We start from the raw sequence: 11,399 nt of genomic DNA on the forward strand, positions 1-11,399 counted from the left end.
GTTGTGGCTCGCGGGCTCTGGAGCGCAGGCTCAGTAGTTGCGGCGCGCGGGCTTAGTTGCTCCGCGGCATGTGGGATCTTCCCGGACCAGGGCTGGAACCCGTGTCCCCTGCACGGGCAGGTGGATTCTTAACCACTGCGCCACCAGGGAAGCCCGAGTCTGGTCAATTTTAAAGCAAATAATTAATCATCATTCAGAACCAATAAAAAAGTTACCATACTTTAAGAAACATTTTATTGGTGATGCAAATGTAAAATTATCATGTAAGAGACACAAGTCATTAGAAAATACAAGACACGGGGAATTTGCCCCCATTCTTTGACTGAAGTTGTTGACACGAAGATGTTCACAAACATTCCATTTCTCCTCTCCTCCCACCTCTGAGGTGAGCCATGGTCACCTGACCTGCTTTGGCCAATGAAACGTGAGCAGAGCTGCCGGCTTCACTTCCAGGCGCAGGCGTTGAGAGCCAGTGCACAATTCCTGCCGGTCCCTTCCTTTCCTTCCGCAGTGATAACCGGAAACGAATGTTTACAGGAAGTCCCCTCACCCCACCCCCCAGGGACTGACGACAGAGCCTTCCTGCTGACTGGCGTGGGACACAGAGCACGAGCAAGGAAAAAACTTTGAGCCGTGGCGATTTGGGAGGTGTCTGGTACATAGCACCCCTCCAGCGTATCCTGAGTGACATAGGTGGTGACCCAAAAGAACAGCAAGTCCAGTGGATTTGGCTAGTGTGGTCACTGGGTAGGTGATGGTGCCATTTCTGGAACAGACACTGTGAATGATCGGAGGAGCGGCACGGGGCAGGGGATGTTTCCTTCTGTCTGGTGAACGCTGCGTCTCAGAGGCTTATGTCCAATAGGCCAGGCCTCATCAGCTGATGAATGAATAGAGGGATCATGAGAACAGGTAAGATTTGCCTGGGGAGGGTAAGTAGAATGGTAACAGAAGTCCCTAAGGAACCCTGACATTTAAGGGAGAAGCAGAGGAGGAGGAGCCGCTTTATGGTAGATTTTCCTTTGAAAATGGCACCGGAAGTTCATACGTATTTCATTATATCATGCTCCTGAACAAAAGGCACGATTCTACAGTTAGTACTTTCCCAGGGACACAATCGCATGTCAGACAAGAAAAGCAGTGACTGTCTATCCGAGGCAATGGAAAAACGTCAGGCTGCTTATCGCAGGATTCTACTGAAAACTGGCATTTTATTGTGAACATAAGCAAGTCTCCTTCCGCCCGTATTATATTGTTCCCTAGGGCTTGCAGAGTAAGAGTGGAAGTACATTCAAGGGGAAAGACATGCAGAATGAAAACAAGAGGGGGAATGAAAACAAGAGGCGTCCCTCTCCCACCCAAGTCATCTCCCCACGCCCCACGTGGGCAGCGACCTGGTCCAGCACATACCGGCCGGCTCTATACAAGTCACTTCTGAAAGACCATATATTTAAGGAACTCAAAAGCCAAATTCTGAACGTTTTAGGAATCGTAAGAAAGCCAGTTCCCCACTCATCTCCGCTACTGAAAAGCACTTTTCACATGGGGAGCGGCATGCAAGAACTCAGAGTCCTCAGGGAGGGGACAGTGAGAGGGCAAAAGGGGAAGGGGACTTGGGGTCTGTAAGGGAGAGGGAGGTTGAGCGGCAAGGAACGCCGTTTCCTTAGGACTTGGACCAGGCCCAGCTGTTCCCCTACAAGCAACACAAGCACTAGAGTTATGTTTATAAACACTTTATTCAGTTTATTATAGTGGGCGACTTCCCAGCTAAATGCACAGATACAGGCGAAGCGTTCCTGGGTTAACGCAGCAGCCAGTGGGTTACATGGGACTGAGCATCGAGGCCAAGGAGAGAGCACCAAGGATTCAGTCAGACCCGGCTGGAGACCTGAGCCGAGGGTGGGCCAGCGTCCCGACACTGACGGCTGCTCCCTTCTTCCCAGGTGGGCACACTGCAAGGCATATTTTCAACTTCACACCATTTCACTGATGTCAGGGGAACAAGATATTACAGAAATGGAACCTGGGTCCTGGTGCACCTTAACTGTTCCTTTGTAAGTCACAAACGTGTGTGTGAACAAGAATTTGAGAATATTCCGCTAACAGCCACAGGGTGGTAAGGCTCCTTTCCCCCTCAGTGCCTCCTCGCCTGTTTTCATTCCTACCTGAATTCCTGTCCTTAAGCCACACACCCTGATGTCCAAAGTCTCACGTACACAACAAAAGCCTCTCAGATGACAACAGCTATTCCCAAAGCAGCATCTTATGCAGACAGTCTGTGACATCAAAGAAAGAAAGTGTCTCTGGTTAGCTATCCTCTGTAAAATCTCGTCCCCCCTGACCAATGCCTAATCGAGAGCATAATTTAGAAGGCAGATTTAGGAAGTGGACTATGGATCAAAATAGGAAACAAACTCCAAAAAACTATCGTCCGTGGGGACTGGACCAGAAAATGAGCAGTTCACAGATGGTCTCACTTGAAGACTACAGCACTGTTGCTCACGTAATTACTAGAAACATATTGGAGTCTACAGCTGATAACCTGCACATGGCTGGGTAAAACTCTGTCTACAGGAATGAGATGGTCAGTTGAGCTCAAACCCTCTCTAACCCCCAGGAAAAATGCTGGATCGGAAGGAGAGTCGCAAGACCTACAGCCTTTCAAGGGCAAGAAAGGCCTGCCAGGATGTCAGAGGTTCACACACAATATTACAATTTTAATTCTGAAGGGCACCTTGAGTCCCACTGGTCACTTTTCTGAACTCATCTACCAGGAACAGACTTGACATCTGACTGGGATTTAACTTTTTGGCAAAACAGGAACTTTGGTCACAGCCACAGTTCTATAAAAATGTTTTAACGAGGTTATTATTTCTGATTAAAACAATATTTTTAGCACGTGATACATAACAGTAACAAGAAAGTAAACATCTTCATATCTAACGCAGGAGCAAAAACTCTTTACCAGCATCTTGTTTTAAATACAGCGAAAAAGTCAGCAGTGTTTATAAACAGTAGAGAGTTCTCTTAAAGGGAATCAGAAAAATAGCAAAATAAGGCACAGCCTGTATTTGTGTTAGGCAGTAGTGTTCTTTCTGGAAGGCACAAATTGGAATCTGACTACCCAAAGGTTTAAAATGAGGGTAATGTCATGTGACTAGGACAGCAAACTTGGAACAAATTTCCTTAACTGGAATCACTGGCAGTTAATCAGACAACATTACTGCTAGGTTATTACACTCTGCAACTTAAGAAGTCCTCTTCATCAGCCCATATGTAAATTTGAAAAGGCACTGTGCAAAATGGGGGCTGGGCTGACTACACCTCTAGTTTGCAGTGCATATTACAAAACAAAGGCACATTTCCTAGAAAACAAACTTTACAGTCACTAACAGAAAATAATCATTTTAGATATAACAGTAGGTAAGCTTGATAATATAGCAGGTTCTAAATCAAAACTCTTCAAGAGGTTTCTTGAACAGCAGGCTGGAGTTTCACTGGTTCTTCAGGAAGAAACACTCCACACTAATAAGCAGGGGAGATGCAACAAAGTGGAAAAACAACAGTTTAGTTGTTCAGTGCAAATACAGAATAAACATCAAACACTGCAGTCTAAGTGTGAACAGAAATTCAATTTCTGTCCAATTTCCTACTGGTGGCTTTCCTATATTTTTTGGAGGGCTAGAGGAGGCTGTCAAAAAAAGGATCCAAGATGTATTTCTTTAAATAGTTCTCACGTACTGGGCTATGAATGGCAATGGGCTGTTCCAATATTGTACGTAGTAGCAGTAGTAATGATCATCATAATAGTAATGATAGTGGTGTATATATATATTTATTTATATAACTATTATTACTATATGCCAGGCACCATCCTAAGCACCTTTTATATATTAACAGCTTTGTCCTCATAAGAAACATGAGGTAGGTACTGTTATTATCCCCATTTTATAAACGAGGAAACTGAGGTTCAGAGATACTAAATTACTTGCCCAAGGCCACACACTGGATGGTGGAGCTAGGGTGGATCACAGGTAGTCCATGCTTTTAATCGCTAGACTGCACTGTTTCTCATAAAAGGAAACCTCTGATAAAAATATATTCAGAGAGAAAACTTTCTTCCACTCATTCAGTGGAAATGAATAAATTTTCTCTAACTTCAAAGGATTACTGTTTATATCGGAAAATCTCAGACTCACCACCCAAGTACTTAAAACACTGAATCATGAAAACAAAAACCTTTGGGGCAAACTAACATCTCCGAGGGAACTTTTAACTGGAGTTCTTGTATATGCCGTCAGCTGTGAGCAGAGAAGATTCTGCAGTGAGTTTGGAGCAGGAGAACTCACCAATGATGATGACGATGATGATGACAACAACGCTGATCCCTATTGCCCACATCTGTAACGACACACACGTCCATTTCACGTTCAAAACTAGAGATCAACGTGCTTACTGAAGAGTATCAATATAATATCGTTCTAGTCACAGAAGGAGAAATTAAGCTGCACCACCATCTGAAATATTCATAATTTTTAAAGCCTAAACTTAATGTTCTCAATTAGGGCCTGGAAGTTACTTAGCTTTTTATAACACGTTCAAATGATTTGTGGTCCCTAGATAGGCCTTTGTGTATACCTGTTTTCCACCTAAAGAAGGGCTACTAATAAGCCTGTCCCACGTGTCACTTCCAACCCAGGAAGGGATCTGATCACAGCACATTGCTTGCGCAGCTGTGTAGCCTCTGCTTTGGGCCACGCTCCTTGCGCAGCTGCTTCCTGCTCTGCTGTGGAGCACACTGCGGCTTTTGAGCGGCTCTTCCCTTTGACACTGGAGCCATTCGCAGCCACGTGGAAACTGACCACCTGTCCAGCCCTCTCCTGTCAACCTGTGTGCAGGGCTCTGCGGGGGTGGAGGGCTGGAAGGGGCTTAGGTCTACGATTGATTTGGGACGCTCCTGTTCTACACGCTTCTGAAGGTCGGCCCCAGAACGTGGAGAATTCCCAGTTGTGGGGACAGGAAGAGGATATGCAGTCAGTGTTTTAGATTCAGTGTCAATCCACACGTCCACGCGAGGGAAGGCAAACTCAAGATTCGTGAAAGTCCAATGTTTGTAGCCTCTGTCTACCCTGAGACTACAGAGCGTGACTTAATGTAAAGACCAGTTAAAAGCGAACTACCTTGCAATTCTTCCACCAGTATTTTCTCTTCAGCTTGGCAGCACTCGTTTCAAATTGGGAGGCTCCTGCCTGCAGTGCGTCTGCACGGTCATCCAACTCAGAGAGCTTCTGATCTCTTTCCAACACCTTATCCACGTTGACCCTCATGATGTCCACCACCTGACGAATATGATCACGCTCAGTTACACGTACAGGAATGAAGAACAAAACTCCTCAGTGAAGTTTACTGGCATTTTTTTTCAGGTCAGCACTTTACTACTTTGAGCCAAACTTCCATTAAAGAAAAAGAAAAAAGGTCTCACCCTTTCAAGTTAAAAACACGCAGCAAACTAGGAATAGAAGGGAACTTCCTTAACATAGTAAAGGGCATCTATGGAAAAACCCACAACTAACATCCATGCTCAATGGTGAAAGACAAGGAGGCCCACCTTCACTACTGTTGTTCGACATTGTACTAGAAGTTCTGGCCAGAGAAATCAGGTAAGAAAAAGAAATAAAAGGCATCCAAGTTAAAGAAGTAAAGTGATCTCTATTTGCAGATGTTTCCATGTACAGAAAATACCAAAGTATCTACAAAAAACCCTACTAAAGTTAGTAAAGAAACTCAGGAAAGTTTTAGGGTACAAGATCAATAGCCATAAATGAGCGTGCTTCCATACACTAGCAATGAAAAGGAGATAAAGAAAACAATTCCATACAATAACACCCAAAAGAATAAAATACCTAAGGATAAATTAAACCAAGGAGGCCAAAGACTTGCACACTGAAAACTGTGAAACACTACTGAAAGGAATCAGACCTAATGAAATGGGAAAACATCCCATGTCCATAGACTGAAAGACTTAATATTTTTAAAAGGGCAGTACTCCCCCAAGTGATGTACATATGTATAATAGATTCAACACAATCTCTATCAAAATTCCAATGGCTTTTTTTTTTTTTTTTTGCACAAAGGGAAAAACTAATCCTCAAATTCATATGGAATTCCAAGGAGCCCTGAGTACCCAAAACAGTATTGAAAAAGAAAAACAAAATTGGAGGAGTCACACTTTCCAATTTCAAAACGTGGTGCTGGGACAACTGGACAGCCACTTGATGAAGCTGGACCCTTACCTTACCCCAAATGCAAAAATTAACTCAAAATGGATCAATGATCTGAGAATACAGCTGAAACTATAAACCTCTTAGAAGAAAACGTAAGAGTAAATCCTTACAACTCTGAATTTGGCCATGGATTTGACACCAAAAGCAAGAGCAACAAGAGAAAACATAGACAAACTGGACTTCATAAAAATTAAAATCTTTTGTGCATCAAAAGACATTGTTGTCATGGATGTGAAAAGACAATCCACAAGATGTTAAGAAAATATTTGCAAATCATGTATCTGACAAAGATTTAATATCCAGAATATATAAAGAATTCTTATCAACCGACACCAGAAACAGACTACACAATTAAAGAATTGGCAGTGGACTTGAATAGACATTTCTACAAAGAATATATACAATTGGCCAGCAAGCACATGGAAATATATTCAACATCATTGGTCATTAGGAAATGCAAATCAAAACCATGATGAGTTACTAACTCATACTCATTAGGATGGCTATAACCAAAAAAATGCAAAATAACAAGTGTTGGTGATGAAGTGGAAGAACAGGAACTCCTGGACATGGCTAGTGGGAGTGTAAAATAGTACATCACTGTGGGAAAGTTTGGCAGTTCCTCAAAAAGTTAAACATAGTAGGGCTTCCCTGGTGGCGCAGTGGTTGAGAGTCCGCCTGCCGATGCAGGGGACACGGGTTCGTGGCCCGGTCCGGGAAGATCCCACATGCCGCGGAGCGGCTGGGCCCGTGAGCCATGGCCGCTGAGCCTGCGCGTCCGGAGCCTGTGCTCCGCAACGGGAGAGGCCACAACAGTGAGAGGCCCGCGTACCGCAAAAAAAAAAAAGTTAGACATAGTATTACTATATGATCCAGCAATTCTACTTCTAGACCCATAACCAAGAGAAATGAAAACAGGTGTACACATAGAAACTTATACGCAAACATTTATAGCAACACTATTCATAACAGCCAAAAGGTGGAAACAACCCAAAAATCCACCAGCAGATGAATGGATAAACAAACTGAGGTACCCATGTGCAATGGAATACTACTCAGCCATAAAAATGATGTACCGATAAACGCTACAACTTTGTAGAACATGTGATGCTAAGTGAAAGAAGCCAGACACAATAGGCCATTGTATCCCTTTTATATGATACATCCAGAATAGGCAAAGCCATAGCAACAGAAAGCCAATTAGAGGCTACCATTCAGAGGAAGGGGGAATGGGGAGTGATTACTAAATGCATACAGGGTGTTCTTCAGGGATAAAGAAAAAAATTGAAACTAGACAGAGGGAATGGTTGCATAACATTGTGAATATACCACATACCCCTGAATTGTACTCTTTAAAATGGTTAATTGTATGTTATGTAAATTTTACCTCAATCTAAAACAAAACAAAACAACTCTCTTTAGTAAAGAAAAAGGACCCAATTTGATTTCGTAAGTTAACAGAAGTTTCATGTAGGATGGAATTAGAATGGGTTTCTCAGCATGAAAATGTAAAAATTTCAGAATTAAGGTCATAAACAAAACCTTCAGACCAAAATATTACCATATGATTTAACAACAGAATCTAATATTAGTTTTCACTCTGCTTTTTAAGGCAGCTAAATGCAGAAAGACCAAGATGTCATTGTTCAGCAGTGATGGCTTTTAGGACTATGGAGATATTAATACTAGCTTGAATTTCTCAAACAATTTTCCATTGTAGGTCTGCATACATAGGGCAGAACAAAAGATGCTCTGAGGGTCTGCGAACTCAAGAATTCCACAGATACAGATCTGTTAGGCCAGAGAAGTTTCCCAGCACCTGCCTTCTGCATGTCAATAGGCAACAATCTACAGTGACTTGCTGGGCTGGGTAACTAGTACTGTCAAGCTACTGGAAAAAGAATTTTGATGAAAAATCTGGTCAGGAGGATTGGTCCTGGCTTGCGCAACCTAGAGGCCTAATCCTTAAAATTCTATTACCTTATTTTATAAAGTGGTTCTTTTTTCTTCTCTAATTTTTTATTTATTGTGGCAAAATATACATTATAAAGTGATTCTTGAAGGAATGTTCTCAGAGAGGAGAGCCTGTACTTTAGGTATGTGATTCGGTCACAGGAAAACAAGCTTGAAACCAGTAGGACATGACTTCTCAGAAGCTTAGGTAAGGGCTTGCAACACAGTAGGGGACAAAATTTTGTTACATTTATGACAGTCAAAATTTACTTTACATTCACACTTTTACGATCCTTTTTCTAAACAGAGCTATTCCCAGAGTGTTCCCATGTTGGCTTATGATTCATGTTTTCAGCACTTCTGGGCAATACCTCATCCACTTGATTTTGTGTCTGCTGAAGTCTTCTACTACTGCCAGAGGCAGCGCTTGACCCTGCAGGCGCGCTTGTAGTCCTGAAACATGTAAAGACACAAGCGTGAGTAAATTAGGATTCCGAACACACTTCTTAAGTATGAAGATGTACTGGAGGAGCCTCGGTGTTAGGAATTTCAGAACTAAAGCAGAAAAAGAAAATCCTTCCTGCATCAATGCACAGAGGCTCAAATGACACCTTTTCTAATTCCTCTATAACTTTAAAGATTCACCCACGTGTTCAAAGGGACCAAGGTCTGAAGTGAAGGTTTAACAGGATCTCCCTTGTATCAATGAAGGACCTGATCCTAAGACAGGTAAACTCTGCTTTCCCATTTTTTATTACTTGTTTTAAGACCTACACCTACTTAAAGGCACTCAGTACTCTTCTGAGCTTTTCACTGTGGCAAGAATGGTCTTCATAGTTATGAACAATTATAAAATGCCCTTTTTCCAGTATGGAGAAATAGATTCAGTTAGAGAAACAGAGTCAGAAACACCAGGATGTGGGGTTGAGGGGGCGTCAGTGGGAAAGGTAAGATGAAGCAATGCTCCCTCTCTTAAGAGGTACTTCTTTTAAAATCCTCATCGAATTCTTTATTTTTCCCCCGGACAGATCTTTTTTGACCACTCTGGCTTTGAAGTCCTAATTGCTCCCATGATTTGGTTGGCAATGCTTTGGTTTTTCAGATATAGAAATATATAGCCTTGCCTTCTCTAATAGATCACAGACTCCTGTGTCTTAGGGGTCTCTTCCCCATGTCTTGCATACAACGGCCACTGATTCACCGATTCAACCGACAGTTATCTTATACCTACCATGCGTCAAAGACCAGGGATGCAGCAGATCCCACCCCTGCCCTCAGAGAGCTTACTGTCTGATCGATAATAGCGAAGGGCCATGTACTGGTGCATTTTCTCCAAGCATTTTCTCATTTAATCCTCAAAACTCTTTGAGGGGGACACTACTGTTAACCTCATTTCAAAGATGAGTAAAGTAAGGCTTAGAAAGTCCACACCGCTGGCTGCAGTGGAGCCTGTGTTTAGACCAGGTTCTGTATAATTCTACGGATCTAGGTTTTAACCACGGCGAACTACTGGAACAGCAGCCTCAAGCAGGAACACTCCAGAGGGGTGTCCCTAGTTCCCGGAAGGAACCCTGCGAAAGCACCCATTCCTTCCTCCTCTGTAGGTGAGGAATGAGCAGGTTGGAGGGGGACACAGGGTCCTGGTGAATCTTGACACTCAGCGTTCTCGGGATGTTACCACGGGAAACTCCACGTTTTCAAGTACAAGAATGCTTCTGCTTAAAAAGGGAGCGGAGGCGCACAGCTCTGCGCCAGACTCCACTCTGACCGCAGGTGCCTTCACACAGGGCCCAGGTCTTTTCCCTTGCAACTTCCGGAGCCCACCCCAGGCACCAGGCACCAGGCAGCGAGCAGGCTCTGCAGGACGAGGGAAGGGGTCACAGCTCCCCTCAGGGAACTTGAGGTGGGGGGGGAGGGGAAAAAGGGGAAGCGGAGGGGCGGGGGCGGCTCTCCCTACCTCCGGAAAACCCCGGCCGCCCCGCCCTCGCCCCTTCCGCGTCCGCCCGCCGGCCGCGGGGCCCTCCCGGGCGGCCGGCGGCGCCGCGGGACCGACCTGGCCCATCTGCAGTCCGCACCCCCGGAGCCGCCGCCCGCCCCCAGGCCTCTGGAGCGCCCCGCGAAGGCCCGCGCGGCCTGCGCCAGCGTCTGAGAGGCGGCGGACGGGAACCGGGCCGGGCGGGGGGTCCCAGCAGCGGGCCGCCGCCCTCCGGGCCCGAGGCCGCTCCGCGTCGCGCCGTGTCACTCACATTTTGGCGGCGGCGGCAGCGGGCGAGGATCGGCGGACCGGGGCAGCGCGACAGGAGACCTGAGACCTGAGACCTGGGCGGGGCGGTGCGGGGGCGGTGACGTCACCGGGATGGGCCGACGGGTGGGCGGGGCGCGCGCGGCCGCGAGGGGGCGCGCCGGAAGGGACGGGGCGTCTCGGGGCGGGGCCACCGCAGAGCGCTGAGGCAGGTCTCTGGGATGCAGTTCCACGTCCTTGCCGCCGCCGGTACGGACACTGAGGCACGTGGTGCATTAGGCTCTGAAAAGGGACTGTGCAGATAAATGAAGGTGGGGACGCTTTACGTTATTCTGGGCCCGTGGGTCATTTCTCGGGCCCTGACAGTAGTGGAGACAGCCCATGGGCTTCTGCTGAACGTGCCGCATTAAGCCGGTGGTCCTGGAGACCGCGACATTTTCCCAAGAAACTTGTCAAAATGAGAGCGGAAGTTCATTCAGGTTATTTGTCACAGGCGTTGATTGGATTAGGTTCCCTCTTTTCGTGTGTTCATTTGTGACACGCATATTTTTCACTGCACAGATCTTATTATAATCTATGGGAGCCTTGACATGAGGGACTGTACTTTATACGTTTCTGTATTTCCGGACCCCCAAGCACAGAGTAGGTCCTCAACTTTTGATTTCGGGTTGAGGCTGAGGCAAAAATCTGAATGCAGTGAGTTACTGTGCAAGGTCTTTAAGTGGTTACTGAAAGTATTCCTGTCAACATAGGCAACTCCTACATTAAACAAACAAAACACCACAGAACACCAGTGAGTCAACTGGCAGATCAGATGAGAAATGAAAATAAACACCAAACTGTCTTTTCCAACTCTAAATGGCATAATTTGAAAAATATTAGTGTATATTAGAATAAACGAGAGTGTCACAGAGGAGGTG

General features: G+C 45.3%; 1 protein-coding gene across 1 annotated transcript; it reads right to left on the minus strand.

Moving 5' to 3' along the window:
• Window positions 1-1,717: 1,717 nt before the first annotated feature.
• On the minus strand, window positions 1,718-10,755 carry VAMP3 (vesicle associated membrane protein 3; the record flags this gene model as incomplete). The annotated part of the gene is made up of 5 exons (XM_081215944.1): window positions 1,718-3,525; window positions 4,350-4,401; window positions 5,181-5,339; window positions 8,609-8,690; window positions 10,484-10,755. 5 exons carry the CDS (start codon window positions 10,753-10,755, stop codon window positions 3,506-3,508), a joined length of 585 nt encoding a protein of 194 aa, XP_081072070.1. The 3' UTR covers window positions 1,718-3,505.
• Between the last annotated feature and the right edge of the window lie 644 nt (window positions 10,756-11,399).

The sequence above is a fragment of the Mesoplodon bidens genome (genome assembly GCF_964165515.1).
Source record: "Mesoplodon bidens genome assembly, chromosome: 2".
In the NCBI taxonomy this organism is placed as follows: Eukaryota; Metazoa; Chordata; class Mammalia; order Artiodactyla; family Ziphiidae; genus Mesoplodon; species Mesoplodon bidens.